At 42.4% G+C, this 19,879-nt stretch overlaps 1 protein-coding gene across 27 annotated transcripts in view; it reads right to left on the reverse strand.

The window, feature by feature from the left end:
* Positions 1 to 19,879, reverse strand: part of CELF2 (CUGBP Elav-like family member 2) — a gene marked incomplete at both ends in the record, with an annotated part of 565,297 nt that overhangs the window by 99,146 nt on the left and 446,272 nt on the right. For all 27 annotated transcript variants that reach the window (XM_080717280.1, XM_080717283.1, XM_080717285.1 and 24 more), the window contains one exon: positions 14,100 to 14,182. In XM_080717280.1, the coding sequence (XP_080573406.1) occupies positions 14,100 to 14,182 (83 nt within the window). The remainder of the gene's footprint in view (positions 1 to 14,099; positions 14,183 to 19,879) is intronic.

A 19,879-nucleotide genomic window follows, 5' to 3' on the forward strand; every position in this document is an offset into this window, starting at 1 on the left:
AGTATCCATTTAACAGAAAAACCTGAAGAGCATATCACATTGAGAGAAGAAAGTCAAGATACAATGCCTGAGAACATACTCAAGAAATCTAAGCTATAGCATCCAGCCAGCAGACGCTGTCACCAGAGACTGAAGATCATGATTGCACAAGACTGCGGGATGTTATTTTTGGGAACCAGGCACTTGGCACAGTTGACTTTGACAGACCTGCCTCTCATCAGAGCCCTGACATCTATGCAACATGTTCTTCCAATATTTCTTTTCCCATCCGAGCGATGAGCAGCTATCTCCTCTCAAGAAAATTACATAAAAAAAAAAAAATCCACGAGTGTGTCCTATTTCTACCTAGCCATCCTTCAGGAGCTTCTGAGCAGCTCTACCGGAGATTGCCACAAGGACTAAAACATCTTCAGTTCTAGGCCTTCCCTCCCCCACAAGCAACAAGGAGATTTCACAGTTAGTCAGGAGGGCTGAGAGTCCAGACTCACTTCATTAGTGGGCTGATGTGCTGACTGCGGCCATGTGACCCTGCTGCTGTGTGAGCTGCTGACTTCTGATCCCCTCCCCCCAAGACTAAGGGTGAAAGGATTCAGCTCATCTGACTCAGAGGCAGAGATACTGACAGGAGAACAATAAGGTTTATCAATCTCCAAAAATGCATCATTAGGAAGAAGCTATCTTTTTTTTTAGCTCCAAGTCAATTGATTCAGCTCTAATCATACACGGAAATACAGAAATGGGTAGAAGATTGTGGGGATACAAAATATTAGCCGTGAACCAACTCAGCTGGCAGGATTTCTTCCCCAAGAATTAGTCACATGGCTGTGATGAGGAAAATAAGCAGAAAGTGCCCGTTTTTATTTACTTATTTTTATTTGTGTGTGTATAGCTCTAAGTATGTATATATAATTTTTATTGTTTTTCTTTTAAGTTCCAAGGGAAGCCTGGCTTTTAATTTCCAGTTTATGTACTTTCCCGTCCATGCCTAACACGCTCCACCAAGCTGGTGTGAGACCTTGACTGTGGTTCCCTCGTGGGGTTTATGTCGGTTCTTCTGCCAAGCTCTGCTTCCTTTTCCACATGGCTCCTCTCTCCCCGGGACCCCCTTTCTCTCATCTGGTCAATGGACTGCGTCACTCTCTGGCGCTGGGCTAATAAGTAACAGCTATTAATTTAGGCAAATGCTGGCTGGCCATGGTCAGTTTTAGCTTCATGTGTCAACAAACCAGTAGATGGTTTGTCATCCAAGTATCCATCCTTGGATACTGATAGGTCCAAGGACATCTGCTGTACTGTAAATGATTAGGCATACCCCAAATGAGAAAAATTTCTCCAGGTTCATAAGAAGTTAGGATGGAAGTCAAAACCTCACTCCAAGGGAAATCTTAAAACTGTTTTGGGTAAATGACATTCTTTCTAAATCTTCCAAATTGCAGGACACATGTGGATAGAGTACCCTAGCATTCATACGGCAGCTAAAATTTCTTTGTCAGCAAAAGTCTTTTAAGCTGGGTAGAGAAACAGGACAATACATGTTTTGCTTTCCTGGTAAGGAACTTCAAACCTATGGATGGTGAAACAGCAGGGACCCTACACTCCCCTGGTTTCCACAAAGTAGAGATGGGTTGCTGAGTATTTCTGATGAACTCTTAGTGGCATAAAACTGTTTCTCATGCTTTAGAATTGGCTTATCCTGTGGGATATGGTGGCACAGGCCTGTAATCTCAGTACTTGGAAGACTGAGGCGGGAAGATTGCAGGTTTGAGGACAGCCTCAGCACAACAAGACTCTCAGCAACCTAGAGAGACCTGGTTTCCAAACAAAAAAATACAAAAGGGCTCTGGGTGTGGTTTGGAGGCAGAATACTTATGGGTTCAATCCCCAATACAAAATAAAACAAAAATGAAATAAAAAACAATTAAAAAAACAGAAAACAAAAGAGAATTAGCTTACTTTGGCCAGGGGAAAAAAAACAAACAACCAAACAAAAAAACCTAAACTGTTTAAAATAGCACCAACCCCATCTATTCCCTGATAGTCAGGTACATGTTAAGTCTACCTAAGTCCCATAGAGACATCCCACGAGGCTCTATAGTATACATTAGAGGGAAAACACAGCACTGCATCCGTTCTAGGACGCTGGAAACCCAGGACATCCTCCTACCCCACTTACTCCTTCAACTCTCCTGGAGCTACACAAGAGACAAAGCCAATCAAAATCTAGGCGGATGCTTCCACACCTACTCAAATGATAACTTACGAATGTTAGATCAGAAGTTTGAGCCTAACAGTGGCTCAGAAAGACTGGACGAGGCTCGTCCAGGGACGGTGCCTTTAATGTCACTCTGCATTCTGCCTTATCAGAGGCTCTGCCTTCAATGGTTTCAGCTACCTGTGGCCAACTACAGTTCTAAAATAGGAAGTGGAAAATTCCAGAGGAACAAATGTTGCTCAAAGACATGCCATTCGCAGTAGCACGAAGTGTCCAGCATACCGACACCAGATTATATGCATGGTATGTTGTATGAAGAAGGCACAGTACAGATGGGGTTCAGAGCTCTCCATGGGGGTGTCCTGCCCATGGGTGGGGCATCTCCTGTACTGGCATCTAGCCAGAGTGGGCCAATTATTAGCCATAAAAGGTATTTTGTCATTTGTTATTAGAAAAGTAGGCACGGTCACTTTAACTCGCTTGAGTTTAAATGAGAGACGGCAAGTTGAAAAAAAGCAGCCAGAATCGAGAGAGAAAAACAAACTACTGTCTTACTATTTATTATTTATATAAGATCAGGTATGTATAAAACTCTTGGCATAGTTCCCGGGACATATTAAACACTCAATAAATGTTAACGATTATTTTCATTAAACATTTATTGTGATTTGGTTAAAGTTATTGAGATGCTAAAAACCATTTAAGATAGCAATCATGTAGACGAAGCGTTTCTAGGAGGAAAACTGCTAGAAACATACTGATCCTGGCATTCTCCAACGACTGCTCTGAGTTTACGGCACGTAAATATATGCGATGGCAACAATTACTTCTCCTGCTTCCTGATCCCCAGAACTCAATGACAATACTTCCACTGTACACTGGATCCTGTCCGCTACTTTGCACAGAATCTCAGACACAGCTCCTTGTGTCTACTGGAAGGCCTGCTCTTCTGAAGAGACAATCATACTGTATATTTTGGGGCCAAGTATATAAAGTGCTGAGTCTCAAAGATTAAGATCTATGGCATGACCCATCATCAAAGTATTAAGCTTTCAGAAGTAGAGATGAGTTTCCAGAAAACCTCTTCCCTCTCATGTAGTCCTTCCTGTCTCTGAAACATGCCAGCTGTGGGCCCAGAGGTTGCTGAGAACTTCTTGGTCTAAGCCCAGGCTCCAAAGGCCACCGTACCGGAGAGTAGCAGAGGGTCTCCTAAGCCACTGCTCCAAGATCTGCCCATGGGCTTAAGTTCATATGCAGAGACTACAACAGGATGGCTGGATAGAACAGAGTGCTTCATATCCAAGTCAGGCCTTCAGCTTTTCAACCTAACTTGCCTCTTGTGGAAAAAGGAGGCTGGTCCAGCAGGATGGGAACAGGAAGGGCCTGGACGACCAAGATTCTGAGTCCTTGATCCACAGCACCTCTGCTGACGCAGCCTCCAAGCCCTCAATGTTGCTGAGACCCACAGGGCAGCATTCACTGTATGACACCTGCCTTCCATCCCATCGCGCCGAGTACAGATGGCGTGCTGCCTGCTCCCATTTCTTGGTGTAGCGGAGAGCAGTTCCTCGCTATCATTAGCGGCAGACTCAAAAGCTTAGATGACGGTGCAGACTTCTCTGCTGAGATTTTAGTCTCTCCCTCAGTAAAACAGCCATGTAGATCTATTTGCTTCCTGAAGGTCCCCAGGTATTTTCAGAGGAGCAGGTGGTGATGCTGGGTGGGTTGAGACCACTAGTTGCTTCCCAACTTCAGTCTATGGCCAAAGCACGGCCCTGGTCTTCCTGCTGCTTTCTGCTGGGGTTGTAGGAAAGAGATTCTGCTCGCTTTCCTGAGCTGAGCCTCAGGCCTCACCCTGCCCAGCCTCTAGGGAATTTGGAAGCAGACAGAGGGGGGAGGGCAGGGAGGCCAGCTGGATGGAGCAAGGCATTGGAATGCAGATTGTGGGTTGGCCACCCAAAGCCTGTGGATGCCAATAAAGAAAGCACCCTGATATCTGGAAAGGCAAGAGAAGGTGCTGGTGAAGCTACGCTCCTCTGAAAAAAGGTGGTGCATTTGTAATCACTTCTGCAAAGCAGCTCCTGTTAGAGTAATGGGTGTCTTTGATCTGTAGCTGCTTCTTGGGGAGTTCTGCCTTCGCAACCTCAGGCCCCAGTTTTAAGCAAATGCATTGCTTCCCCCACCAAGTTTTCCATGACCTACCTGTGCCTGCACAAGGGAGGATGGTTTTATGTCCAAGGCAGAGCTGAGCCACTGCCCTGATGTGGGCCTACATCTCTGCTACAGGATTGGTGTGACGTGTGTGTGTGTGTGTGTGTGTGTGTGTGTGTGTGTGTGTGTGTCTAGTTGGCTTCCATGTTGATCCTGGGCACTACCCCAGACAACTAAAACTGGCCCAGCCCAGCCAATTCACTGATGGCCCTGCATGCCACATCACCACCCTGTGACCTCCAGTACTGCTCAGGAGTACCCATTTATTTGGGGGCAGCTCCAAAGGGTGCAGAGGGTCCTTGTGAGATCCCTCACTGCCAGCCAGGACTGGCCACCAAGAGCAGAAAGTCCCTCGGCTTTAGAGCCCAGAAACACTGGTTTGATTCTGCCTGCTGTTAACTCAGTTACCAGCCTGGTAGGCTCACATATGAACAGAAGGCCAATGGAAGTGTTTCCTTCATTCATTCTCCCTCCCCCTCCACCCTGGACCCCTCCCCTCATTCCCCTGGAGTTCTCCCATGACCTAAAGTCCCTCTCATATCCCTCCTACTCCTCAGATTCTGCACATGAGAGAAAACATCTGGCCCTTGACTTTCTGTGCCTGGCTGATCTCACTTAACATGATGTTCTCCAGATCTACCCATTTTCCTGCAAATGACACAATTCTGTTCTTCTTTATTGCTGAGTAGAATTCCACTGTGTATATATCCCATAATTTAGTAGTCCATTCATCTGTTGATGGACACCTAAGATGGTTCTATAATTACGCTATTATGAATTGCGCTGCTATGAATGGGTATGCACGTACCACTGTAATATTCTGATTTCAATCCCTTTGGAAAGATATCTAGAAGTGGTATCGCTGGATCATGCTGCTTACCTTTATATCTCAATGATTTGTGGGTAGCAAGAGCTGTAATAATATGGTACTGAAATACTGTCTTATCATCCAAATAACTTTAATTGCTTATGTCATAATGTTAAATGAGATTTCTCGAGCACCTGTGTACTATGGCAGTCTCAGGCTCAAATGAGAAAAAACACAGAAGCTCTTTCCCTCTGCCTCCCTCCTCCTAAGTGGCCGGCTGCTTCCCTGGCAATCACATCTGGCTAAGTGATAGAGGTATTAAGACTCCTTTGCCCCTGGTCTGGACTTCCCCAGGCTCAGCCAATATCCATTTCTGAATGTGTTAGGAAGAACCTCAGGGTTCTCCGAAGAACTCTTTCCGCACTCTTGTATCCTTTGCTTTTCTTGTGATCTTAAGCTTGAAGCTATGAACTAGCTGGTCCACTTCAACTGGACATAGTTCCTGGGTTACACTCAGCTCTCTGGTGAAGGGCTGAGGCTCTGTCCAGCAAGTTCCATTATTATTCAGATAACAGATTCTCATGACACCAGACCAATGACAGAATCTGGACAATTTTCTAATTTTATTTCATACTTTCCCTCCTTTGATCTCACTATCATGAGCTCCCTCCTTGCAATTCTATCCAGACCTTTAATCCAATTCATGGATTTTTTTCCCCCTCCAATCTCCTTTTGAAATCCTATCAACCTTTAGGGAACTGAGGTTACATAAGCAAACTTCCCATTTCCAATAGAATCTTATACTATCATAGAAAAATGATTATTTCTGAAAGGCATTATTCATTTTGCCATTGGGCCACCCTACTATACTGTCACATAATAGTAATTAATGAGATGTTGCCAGTATCTCTTCAACAGCGACACAGAGCAATTTTGCCAATGTGACCAGGAACCAGCGCCAGGGCATGTACACACTTTCTTTCCTAAGCCCTCATAACAGTTCTATTAATTAGGCATGTGATTGAGACTATGGTGTTTGCAAAATAAAACAATAACACCTTCCAATGAATTCTACTGCCAAAAACCAGTGTAGCTGGCTCCCTGCTTCCAACCTGGACTGGCGTTTCCCACTTTTTACCACCAAGGAAGCCTCATTAATTTTCTCCCACAGACTTTCTTGTACTGAACTGAATGGTCCATGTTTTCAACTCACTTCAGTTAATTGAAGACATATGTAATATCTGCCAGTCAAAGTTATTGAGTTGATAAACAACTAACAAAGCTATTCAGGTGATATGTAAAACTTTATAGTGAATGAAATAATTTCCCTTGGCCTTTTGTAAAGTATTAAAAGATGCTTTCTTATCCTCCTAGGGCCTGGGCCTGCAAGCTGGGAACCACTGGGCCAAGAGGGGGTTCCCTCTATCTTTCAACTTTTTTGGGTCTAGAACAGTGAGCTTGAAAAAAATGTTGCTGTACCTGACTGGGTCTTATTGGGGCTGGTTCGACACCGCAGTCCTAATCCTTCATGTGTTAGAGCTTCTTGGCTGGGGAAGGGGCTTCTGCACACAGACTGTACACCTCGGCGCTATTAGTCCTTACTAAGTCATGCTAAAGAGAAACAAAGATCTTACATTTTGTTCACCTCTTTTTTCCCCTTTTGTCGGATGGTGCTGTGGATAAACTCCAGGTCTGAACATGCTAAGCGCATCCTTTTTCACTGAGCTATAGCCCTAGCCCTTGCTAGACTTTTATTTCTATAAAATTTAACTACTATATGAAAACCATACAGACAGCAGGGGAAGGGTCTCTTTAGCAGTCCTATGAGGCCAAATTCTGCAGATGTAAATCAACAGAATGCACAGCAAATGCATGTCCTGGCTTACACCTTCCACAGCAAACACATTTTATGTGTTAGGTTACTACCTGGGAAGCATTCACAGTTACAGAAACTGGCCAAGTAGCACAATGTCTGATGAGCCATATTTCTTTCTGGGTGCCAGAAGCTTTGGAGGCAATATCTCACTCAGTCTCTACTCTCTGTTACAAAGGAAGAAGGCAGGGATCATCACCATCAAATGGCAATTCTCAAGTACCCTTTGCCATGCAATATGAACCAGCCACAATCGTAATTCAAACATAAGAAATAGCACGACAGTGACAGGCCAAGACACTTTCTGAAGGATAAAATAAGACAGCTGACTACAGTAAAGTAAATAAGAGTATACTGACAAGCCAAATAGAAATGGGACTAAGTTATTTACGTATGTGTGTATTTTATGGTACTGGGGATTGACCCCAGGAGCATTTTTACCCCTGAGCTCTATCCCCATTCCTTTTTATTTTTTTATTTTTAAACAAGGTCTCATTAAGGCTGGCCAGAAACCTGAGGTCCTCCTCTCTCAGCCTCCCACATACTGGGATTACAGGAGTATGCCACCGTACCTAGTTTCCTGTATGTGACTGAACTGATATTTACATGTGTATGTACATGAATAGGATCTGTCTACAGGTATGTAAAGATGCTCATGAGTCTATAGAGATCTGTATATGTAAAAATGAATCCAATCATTATATACACATATCTAATAAAAACCTATATTCATCTTATATTTTGGAATATTTGGAATATTTTGCGGCAGAATTATATTTTCACTGAACATTTGCTGTATGTAAATATAGTGCCAGTTTGTTTTTTTGTTGATTGGATGCTACTACTTATAATTCCTTAATATCTAGAATGGTCCCTGGCAAATAATAAAAATTTAACAAATATTTATTGAATGTTCTCTGTGTTACACATGGCCCCAAATTTTGAGGAATCAAACCCATTCATACAGATATTCTGGTTGTTTTCTCCTAATAATTTTATGTATTTCTTCTCTATCAGTGCTGGAGATTGAACCCGGGGGGCATTCTACCTCTGAGCTATACCCCTAACCCTTTTTATTTTGAAACAGCGTTGCCAAGTTGCTGAGGCTGGCTTTGAACCTATAATCTTCCTATCTCAGTATCCCTAGAACCGGGATTTTCAGGCATGTACTACCACATCTGGTATTCCTAACAATTTTAAAAGAAAGGCATCTGAGAAAAAAAAAAAGTTTTTAACCTAACTTGGCCTAGTTAAGTTTTGATTCAAAAGAAACGGTTTTAGGAGAAATTATCTATGATATGAGGAATGAGGGTTGGGAGATTTTATGTGAAAAATACTAATAATGATGGTAATGGTAAAAATAATAATAAGCATGGCTCTCAGAACAAAAGCATTAAATGCATACTAATGATTAGGAGAGACATTTTAAAGAGAATACGTAATGATGGGCACTAGAGAGTGAGGACCAAGCTGTCCTGCTAAAAAGAACAGACTCTAGCATTCTGTCCTTAAAGGACACAGGGAGACAGTTCCATGGGGACTTAGGCCCCTTGGTAGAAAGTGCCTACCTACACAGGTAAATTATCTCCTCCGGGGCAAGCCAGAAAAGAGCCTGTTCACTTCATGTGGGTGAACACACGTGTCCCAGGAGACCATTTTATTTACAGCTTCTTCTTACTGGATCAGGCTCATTTGCTTTTATGTCTCGAATCAATGTGTAGTCTTGGCTCATATTGTGTGTGTTATTATCAAACACCTTTCCTTACGCCACTGATGAAATGGAGTGCTCTAAACAAATGTTCTCTCAGGGCAGTAACTCCTTAATATAAACTGCATTTAATAAAACTGGTAGTAGTTCTACAAAGAAAAGGGTAAGGCGTATTTCGGAGAAAATGTCTGGAAGAAATTTGCAATTAATATTTTACAAGACATTTAGATTCTGCAGATTCCTTCTTGCTGTTAAAATTTAAGAGCTCTTTCAAAACTGTACGGCTCTCTGTTATTACATCCTTAATTAAATTAATTTATACAGTGAATGCTCTAATAATACTGCTGTAGATTTTCAATCAAAAAACCTTATTGCTGGAGACAATATGTGTTAAGACCTTGGGGAAAAAAAAAGAATGACAGAAGGCATGGTGTGGTGACTGGCAGAAGATACTTGGCCTTGACCTTGGGTCACTGAAAAGCTTTGGTCGTTTTCTGTACCTCATTTAAGATCTTTTTATTTTATTCCGTGCGTGTGTGTGTGTGTGTGTGTGTGTGTGTGTGTGTTACTAGGGTTTAAACCCAGTGGCATTCTATCCCTGAGCTAAACCTTCAGCCTTATTTTGTTTCGTTTTTTAAAAACAAGGTCTCCCTCGGTTGCTAAGGCTGGTCTTGAACCTAACCTGCAATCCTCCTGTCCCAGCCTCCCAAGTTCTGGTATTACAGACATGCAGCACCATGCCTGACTCTTATTGTGTCTGTCTGTCTGTCTGTCTGTCTGTCTGTCTGTCTGTCTGTCTATCTATCATCTATTTATTTATTTTTGTGGTACTGGGGATTGAACCCAGGGGCATTCTACCTCTGAGCTACACTCCCAGCTTTATTTTTTATTTTGAAAAAGGGTCTCACTAAGTTGCAAAGGGCCTCACTAAGTAGCTGAGGCTGTCTTCAAATTGCGATCTTCCTGTCTCAGCCTCCTGAATGCTGGGATTACAAGAGTGTGCCACCACACCTGGCTATTTTTTAATCTGATCAACTTAGGTTGCCAAAAATAAAATGAATTTTCCAAGTTGCCTTTATAAAAATTTCTCCCTCTCTCTCTGTGGGATACATAATGGTGGGCAAAGATATTTCTATTGGATGACATGATCCAATTCTTTGACATGACACCTTTGTTTTGCCTACCTGAAACCCTTAATAATGACCATCTTTAAGCCCAATTTGCTCTATCAGCAAAGCAGACACAACTAAACTTTGTCCAAGAACACAAGTGTTCCAGCCATGAAAAGATTGTGCACCAAACCCAAGGCCATTAAGCCTTGTGCCAGTAGGTACCATATTCCCTTCAGGCTGGTAAAAGCTCCAGTTAGTAGGGATCTCAAAGAGGCACACACTTGCGTGCTTAGAATCAGTATTATCTCAGAGGCAGGAAATCACCAAAGCATAAACCAAATGTGAGTTATGTTCCTGTCTCCTGTCCGTCCTTACAGCTAGATCATCTGGAGCCCCATCAGGCTGGCTCTCTGATACTTCCTCTCTGCTACCTAGCTAGCTCCATGCCTGGCACCCAGTAGGCACTCAACCATCATTTGGGATTGACGAACCTCAGGAAATAGCTACAATGGCTGGATCTGCATCTAGGATTTGATTTGTTGCTCGAGTGTCAAGCACGTTTCTAGGGTTTGGCGTGATCAAACCAAGGGAATGACCCTTGGGCTTTTATTTTCTTGCTCTCCATCTGTAGGTGTTCAGTTTGCTCCTCTTATTAATAATAAATCCCAGGATTTAAGTTGGATGGGATGCATGGTTCAGAAGATGCATGGTTCAGTGTCTTTCTCAGTTCCACAGTAAGAGGCAGCGGGGAGAAAATCGTCCCCAATTACTTTGTACTGCTCCCGAAGACCCTGATTCTTCATCCTTCCTCCTGCTCCCATGCAAAGAGTCTTTAACATCCATGATGGACATGGAAAGGGGGTGCCTTTAAACTAAACGTGAGAAACAGACACGTTCAACGGCACAACAGACCATATTATCAACTTATCTCCTCTGTGTGTACTAACCAAGTTCTTCGTTTCCTTCTAGACGGTGCTGAAAGGAGAGAGCAAACCCCCAAACACTAATTACGTTTACTGGATGATAAAAGTTCCTTACGATTCAAAACATCGACTGCAAAAGAAAACTACACAGGGGGAAAAAAAACACCACCACCAACAACAACCCGGCACTATTTGATCTTGTTATAAATTGGAAGTTTTGGACACTTTAGAAAAAAGGCAGCAAGCGCCTTTTTAATGGATTTTATCCGCAGGAAAATGATTACAACCAGAAAAGCTTTAAACTGTCAGCTGGTGAGGCATTTTTCTTTATCCCTTTTATTTTTATTCAGAAAGAAATGGAAGGCATATGGCAAAGTGCATCATTAATTTCTTATTAATTTCATAATATGAAGGCAACCAGTTAAAATAGTAGTGCTGCAACTTTAAATTACCGAACTCACTTGGTATTTAATGAGAGTTTTAGCACAGCAGGATTTCTGTTAAATTAAGTTGTGCCTTCACATCACAGTGGGAAAACAGGTGTATATTGGTTTAGAATTATGGAAATGTTGACTAATTCCAAGGCTTGTAATCAAACACCAAGACATACTGTAATATTTTTTCCCCAAGAATATGCATTAATCTTTTTCATGTCTGGTCCCATATCTTTCTGTCCACCAAAGGCTCCTAGCTGAAAGGCAACCACTTTCATGTTTATCCTGCAGCTGTTAAGGGTGATGTTTATCAGATAAGGCTGACAAACACAAGATGTAGAACTCTGTCCTCATCTACCATATTTGGAAAGGGAAATGTAGGAGGTGTGTTCACTGGAGAGGTCATGGCCCTCCCAAATCAGGTCTGACTTCAGATTTTTTGTGTAACCTGCCTCAAAAAAATCATGCATATGAAATTGAATTGGATAACGAGAAAATAAAAAACAATCTCCCAATGAACTTTTCCAACTCACAAATTATTGTCCTTCAAAAGGGGCTTGGAGGGGGGATGAGGGAAATTCTCTAATGCACACGTTAACAAACATCAATGTCACCCACCAAGCCACACATGAGAAAGAGGGGGAGGAGGGGATGGGGTGGGAAGTGGGGAAGGGCTATTTGGGTGATGTGTACATGTATGCCTCTACCATCTTGTCTCCCATTAAGATGTATGACTACAATGCACCAACAAAAAAATTTAAAAAAAAGAGGTTTCCAAAGTCACCACTTCGGAGAAAGAAAACAAGCAACATTAAAAAAAAAAATACTAAGGAGTTTTTTGTTCACTCAGATAAGGGTCAAGTAAGATATCCCAAAGAGAAGCATAACATCAGCCCTTCTACTCCTCTCAATACCTTATTCGTATGAACTCTGAGTTCACCTTAACATGGGAACACGGCATGCTGGGAGCTGTGCGTCTAGTAGAGGGACTCACTCTGAGTTCACCTTAACATGGGAACACGGCATGCTGGGAGCTGTGCGTCTAGTAGAGGGACTCACTCTGAGTTCACCTTAACATGGGAACACGGCATGCTGGGAGCTATGCGTCTAGTAGAGGGGCTCATCCAAACTAACCACGGTTTGCATTCAGTTAAAACATGATGCTCTTTGGCATCCGACTATGCTACACCTTGACTAACAACAAGTTCATTATCTCAAGTAATTTTTAAGACATGCCCAGAAGTGATCTGGTATACTAATAATTGCTAAATATTTATTCTTAAGAGAGGGAACACAAAGTGGTCTTTGTGTTTGAATAGGAATCTGAAAACAAAAACACGATTTCTCTGACTGTTTTCTTTGATTGCCAAGCTAGTGTTTACCTTGGTTACTTCACTCAATAATATGACCTGAGGCTGTGATCTCCCAGAGTTAACTCTGAAAAAACTCTATTTACATGAAGAATGAAATTGAAATACTCCTATCTTTGTAAGCCACCTAAGCAAAGCACTTAGACCTAATAAAAGTAGCCTTACTAAAAACCATCTTGGAGGTTTCAGAGAGAAGCAGCTCAATTAAATTGGGAAGGCTCATTGTGGTATCATGCTGGTTTTTCTATTCTTTGATTTGCTATCATAAAAAGGGGAAAGGCAGAGTGGTATGGTCCAGACCAAAGTGAATTAATTTTTTATTTTGCTTTTGAGTGATTAATAAGTTACTCTTTTGAAAACCATTTACTGAGCATCTTGCTACTACAAGAACTATAACATTTTCAATGATTCTAAAGTCAATTATACAAATGCTATCTTTCCTGGGAGTTATAAGGGGAATAAGATATTTAGGCTTGCCCATGTTAGTGTGCACACACAAACACACACACAACTGTGTATCTATACAAAGAGAGAAAGTCACACAAAGAATTATACCTTAAAAAAATTAGGAACATTACTTTATCCTTTATTATTACCAAACCGGGTTAGATTAAAATTAAAATTAACATTGCCCTGCTTGCTATAGACCCTTCATTATAACCAGATATCCTTCATTATAACCAATGCATATTATTACAATATTGAATTAACTCATTACTAATATTTGGGTCAATGGGAAAGATATTCAAACAGCACAGGAACATTTATATTAGCATGTATGTAAAATTCCACGGAACCCGTAAAAAGTAAAGTATTCTGATAAAGTTGTTATGTGCAACATCAGTTCATTTCTAGTGAATTGGACTAATCAGCAAATATTACCGGGAATGAAACGGAAGGAAAATACTGTAAGCTTTATATTTTCTGTTCTATCAACATAAAGCCACAAATTGGGCATGAAAACATTGACTTTGTTAACCACCATTGACTGTTTAGAAATCATTAGGAGACTTAATATGATGGCTGTTCAGGGTACATTTTGTCCTTTCAAAAGAAAATCTAAAGACTAAATTTGAAAAGGGGCTCCTGGGGAGTAAAAGCTTTTCCTTCTCCATTTGTCTCACTTGTATGTTATCGGGCTTTCTTTTTTTCCTTTTAAAATCTTAGCCCACCCAATACTCTTTGGCAGCTGCTGTACCCAGTGGGGTCACTCTGATTTTCTTACCAGGGGATGAGCTCTTTGAGAGTTCTTCCCATCAGCCTTAATACCAGCGCTTCTTTATGGGCCAGCCAGCTGGTCTGGCTGCTGGGGGAACAGAGGGGTCAGCACTCAATCCTCAAAAGACCAAAGTCATTTTTGGCACTCAGAACCCATAACTAGAACCTCCAGTTGAAAGGACCATTTTCAAGCAATAAAATGATTTTGGTACAAAAGTAAACCGACTCACCCCAGGTAAAGTTTTAATATTGTGCAGTGCATTCTGGGCCTCAAGTGCAGCTTTTCTTGTATAAAATGTTACGAAACAACAACCTACAGAGAGAAATGAAAAGGTTTTAGAAATTTCTGTGAATGCTTTGCTTAGATATAATGGGGGCTGTGGTGAACAAATAATCTACTTAAAAGGATGCACAATTTAAAAATAATAAAGCGCATGAACATGGTAATAACAACAGCTACACAATGCCTTTCATCCTAAATCACATTTATTAGCTTTGCCCACGTTGGAGATCAGTTCATGACTGTGTGCCAACAGTCTGGAATACAGCTATTGAGGAATGCGGGTGGGAGGCAGTAGCGGGGGGGGGGGGGGGGGCGAGGTGTTAATGGGACTTGCAGTCTAGCAGCTACTTAAAGAGAAGTATTTAACCCCAGTTACAATGGCATAAACTTATGTGAGCTATAATTTTCTTAAAGGGCATCTCTAGAACTTCACACTTTGAAGACACTTTCTACATTCAAAGGTTTAGACTCTTTCTAAACTTAAAGGTCTAGACAACTCAAACATGACTTTCTTTTTTTATTTTATTGGTGGTACTGGGTTTCCTGGAAACCCTTCTACCTCCGGGCTACACTCCCAGACCTATTTTATATTTTTTTATTTGAAAACAGGGTCTCTTAAGCCAGCGCGGCTGGCTTCGAACCTGCGTGATCCTCCTGTCTCCGCCTCCCAAGCGCGTGGATTACAAACGTGCGCCACCACGCCCGGCATGAGTTTCTTAAAAGCTGGGATACGACCTTATTATTTATGTCCTTATACTCTTATTCTTTATCGCCGTCACATTATGCAAAGTTTTATCTCCATCACGACATGAGAAGTTTTGCGCATGTAGCAACTCGTTCCTTGTCTGCCACAAAATTAAAGGCTATACCTTAACTAGTTAAAAAATTACGTAATGAGCCGGTGTGGTGGCGCACGCTTGTGATCCCAGCACCTGGAAGGCTGAGACAGGAGGATCGCACAGGTTCGAAGCCAGCTTCAGCTGCTTGGAGAGGGTCTCGGCAACTGAGAGGGACCCTATTTCCAAATAAAATATAAAAATAATAGGCCTGGGAGTATAGCCCAGAGGTAGAAAGCCCCTGGGTTCCACCCTCAGTAGTACCAAAAAAAAAATTATGTAATGAGACAGATGAATATGTGCACAAACAGATGTCAGCTGACTTTGGCCTACGTGTTAAATATGGCTGTGATACACCTCTGAGGTCCTCATTTCTAAGAGTCAGTAGGAGTGCAAGCTGAAAGCCTATCCAGGGCAGTTTGGCAAATCCCCTCTTTCCAACCAACCTCCTCCACCAATGAAAAATCGTATTGAAACCTTTGGGCATACATTCCTTCAGCATCCTGAAAGATGGGTAGCCCCTTCTCCATCTTATTCATTTATTCACTCATTTATTTTTGACCTGGCAATTGTACCCAGGGGCATTCTACATCCAAGTTACGCTCCATTCCTTTTTATTTGGAAACAAGGTCTTGCTTAAATTGCTGAGGCTGCCTTGAGCCCACGATCCTCTTGCCAAAGCCTTCCAAGTACTGGAATTACAGGTGTGTGCAGCTTCGCCTAGCTCCCTTCAATGTTTAATGATGCTGGATAACAATCCGTTAATCCAGTTTCTCAGCACAATCAGGCTTGGGAAAAGGTCGTAGATAAAAACTTTTAACATTTTAAAGAACACAGATGTCACCTGGGCTGTCTCTAGTATGTTGAGAATGAGGAAAGAGATGGAGTGAGGCCCCCAGTGAGGCTGTTCACACGCCACCTTGACTTCAGTAAGTAAAGGATGCAGACACAAGGGGCTCAGTGGGAAGGGATGCACTAAACGGGGTCCTCACTCCTGAGCACAGTGAGTAGCAAGAGGGAAATTCACAGCTCTTAGGCATCAAAGCCGATTCTATTTAGGGGAATGATGCAAATAAGACAAAGAACAGAACAAAATGACACAGTTCCAGGGCAGGGAGCTGGCAGTGGGAGCCATCAAAAATTTAGAATCACACAGCATTCCGATTTCTCAAAATAAAAACTCATTCAATGGGGTAGGGGAAAATTAAGTACAATACCATTCACGTGACATTCTCATAAAGACATGGAAGATGCTTCCTCCTCACTTGGAAAAGAAATTTGGAACCTGTCATCTTGCTCTTGGTCCAGCCAGAGTCTACCAAGATTAAATAGGCAAAAATCTCACCATCGAACAAAGCAGAGTATTAAAAAACAATGCCATGCATCCAAGGATCAGAAACCCTTTAAATGTATGATCTGACTGATGAAGAGAACCGACAATTAGGAAGTTTTTCTAAAGAATCACAGATAGAGACCCCTTTTCTAGGAACTTCGTTTGGGCTATTCTAACATTTCTGATCAGTGTCCATCTGGCCACGTTGCCTGATGGTAGCTCTGTAGCTTAACTAGTTATTTTATTCACTAAGCCCCAGTAAAGCTACAGGAATTGATTCAAATCAAGAATGATTTCAAATAGGAAGGCCTCCATTTCTAGAAACATAGTATAATCCTGTTTGGAGGGACAAAAATACAAGCCTTGTTTCAAGAGCTTGGTAAAGGAAAAAAAAGAGGAAAAGCTTTCTAAATGTTTCTGACAAACTTTCTCAGAGTCTTCCCTTTTTAGACTTGGGGTCAACTTCCGGATATAGAAGCAAGGGGGAAGTTCTAAATTTTAATTTTACATAATAAAGCTCCACAAGAGAAGCAGAATAGAATTTCTTTATATTCAAGGTGCTGGGAATTGAACTCAGGGTCTCTCTGCTACTGAGCTCCATCCCCAGTCCTTTTGGCTTTTTAAGATAAGAGACTAAATTGCCCGGGGTGGCCTTCCACCTAGCATCCTCTTGCCTCAGCCTCCCCAGTCCTGTGATTACATGTGTATACCACTGGACCAGGCAGAATATGATACTTTAAAAGCAGGTAACTTTTGGGGGGTGAGACGCTTTTTAAAAGATTTAAGGATGAAAATCAGGGAAGAATAAAGTAGAGAGATAAAACAAAACAAAAAACCAGGTGCTGTCTCATGATTCAAGAGTGAAAGGTTTTGGGCCCCAAATGAAAAGTTTAGATTGACCTAAAAGAACAGGCAAAGGACAAGGGACTAAAACTGGAAAACTACACACCAGAAGACAAAGGCAACAAGAAACACAGACGACATAAACAGAGCGATCAAGAAGAGTTTGACAACACATCACAGTCCTTGGAATAAAGGAAGCTCCCTGGCCTTAGACACCCAAACAATATCTCTGCCTCTTCCCATGGCCTGGGAGTCCATGAAGACCATGCAATCCATTGGCTGTGTAAGTATTAAAGTGCTACCCTGAGAAGGAGACATCTAATTGTTCCTAGCTATAAACATCTTAGCATGGATTTGGGTATTTCAAGTTCTTTCTTCTGGAACAAGGTTCTTTCAGTGAATAGAAGGTGGTTGGTTTTTGTCCTCATTTTTTGTCCCCATTTTTTGTTCCTTTGTTTCTGAGAAGAGGATTTTTTTTTTGGGGGGGTGGTACTGGGGTTCCTGGAAGCCCTTCTACCTCCGGGCTACACTCCCAGACCTATTTTTACATTTTTTTAAAATTTGGAAACAGGATCTCCTAAGCCAGCGCGCGCAGCTGGCTTCAAACCTGCACGATCCTCCTGTCTCTGCCTCCCAAGCGCGGGGATTACAAGCGTGCGCCACCACACCCGGCCTGAGAAGAGGATGTTTGAAGCTAGTCATTGAGCGGTTGCTAGAAAGTGGATGAAGAGGGGAAAGGAATGAATAAAGGCAACTAAAACGCAGAAGAGGAGATGGATAGGGACCTCAAATCTCCAACTCTTTCCAATTTCACCCAGGTCTACTCTAACTGTGCATTTGCTCTGGTGAAATCAGGGACCCTCTTCTAACTATGCCTGGCTCTCAGCTCTTTTACTATCCATCCATCCATCTATCTATCTATCTTATTTATTTATTTATTTATTTATTTATTTATTTATTTATTTATTTATTTTTGGTGGTACTGGGTTTCCTGGAAACCCTTCTACCTCCGGGCTACACTCCCAGACCTATTTTACATATTTTTTAAAATTTGGAAACAGGGTCTCTTAAGCCAGCAAGGCTGGCTTCGAACCAGTGCAATTCTCCTGTCTCCACCTCCCAAGCATAGATTCTTTAAGATTATACCAAGATATGTAGTTTTACTGTCACACCACACAATACCCTCAAGGACGTGGGGGACATGCTTCCCCTGTGAGCTCATCTGCTGCTGGCCAACAGCTCACCAACCACGCGCGCGGTGCTTTGCAAGTGACTTGGAACCTCCATGTCAGTTCCAGAGAGGTGTCCCATCTCCAAGAGAGTGCGGCACAGCCTCCTGCCACAGTCCCTGGCTTGGGGAACAGAGACTTGGCTATGTTTCTACATTCACAACCTCAGCTGGGCATCCTGCTGCCATCCACAGCTTGTACAAACATGGAAGTCCTGGGACAAAAATCAAGACTGGAAAGATTACCCCAAGTTCTTTTGGAGTAATTTGGTTCCTGAATGACTTAGGGGGGAATATTTTACTTTCTCTCTACCCTAGTTATTTTGGTTTCATTATCTCTTAAAACAGTAAATAACAGCTGGGCGTGGTGGCGCACACTTGTAATCCCCGTACTTGGGAGGCTGAGACAGGAGTATCGTGCAGGTTCGAGGCCAGCCTCAGCTACTTAGTGAGGCTCTCAGCAACTTAGTGAGACCCTGTTTCCAAAAAAAAAAAAAAAAAAAAAACGTAAAAAACCCAGGCCTGTCTAAAAATCTTTCATATCCACCCCCAAACTATATATAGAGCCCAAGTATTTCATTCAGAATTAAAACAATCAAAATTACTTCTTGCCTTTATTGGGCTGAAAACAACTAATACTTCATTTGATGCACATGCTGATTCAGGTAATAAAAACAGTGTTTGGTTACGTTATTCTAACATTTTCAGAATGCTATAAGCATACAAATCGGAAGTTGTCTGAGATGCAGCCTGTAGGGTTTCTCCTCCAGTGGGACTTTGGTTGGTACATTCTTAGACTCAAAATCTATCAAGACATTGCTGTTTCTAGGAACATCCTCCCAGTTAACAATCACGGCCCTCTTTATTGATCGATCATTTAATAAACTCACTTAAAATCTTAAGGCCTACTGACCTGCAGAGATGATCTCAACAGAGTAAGGAGGAAATAGCATTATTTGCCCTGATCTGGTCATTATTGTGGCAAAAAACCAGTCAGTCGGTTATTAGAGATTCCAGAAACCCCACACAGGTTCAGTGAGCATGAGATTTCCCCTCTCACTGCACTAACTGGAGGTGCAGCTGTTAAGGGAACCACCTGCCTGGTAGATTTCCCCACGCCAGCTGTAACTCGGGTCTGAGACGCACTGGACTCACTTCCAGGTCAGCTGCAGCACCAGATGGCTCCACCAGCGGAGGCAGGGACAGGCTCCCTCCTCCTGCAGGTTCTGTCTGCAGCATCAGAGCGAGCTGGGTGGTGAAGCAGCGACAAGGCCCAGATACCCTGTGGTGGCCAGTGGTTCCAACATCGTCACAGAGGCCAGTGCCTCCAGCCTTGGGGTTCCTTCTTGGACCTCCTTTTCCTTGTTGTCCATAGGAAGTGGAGAAAGACTTTCCTCCGCATCAAAGGATTGAAGTGACAAGAGAAGGGACCCTGGGGATCCGCGTGGGCCCAGTGCCTTGGCAGGTCTCAGCCTTCTCATTTTCTG

This window comes from Muscardinus avellanarius, assembly GCF_963383645.1.
Source record: "Muscardinus avellanarius genome assembly, chromosome: 20".
Lineage (NCBI taxonomy): Eukaryota > Metazoa > Chordata > Mammalia > Rodentia > Gliridae > Muscardinus > Muscardinus avellanarius.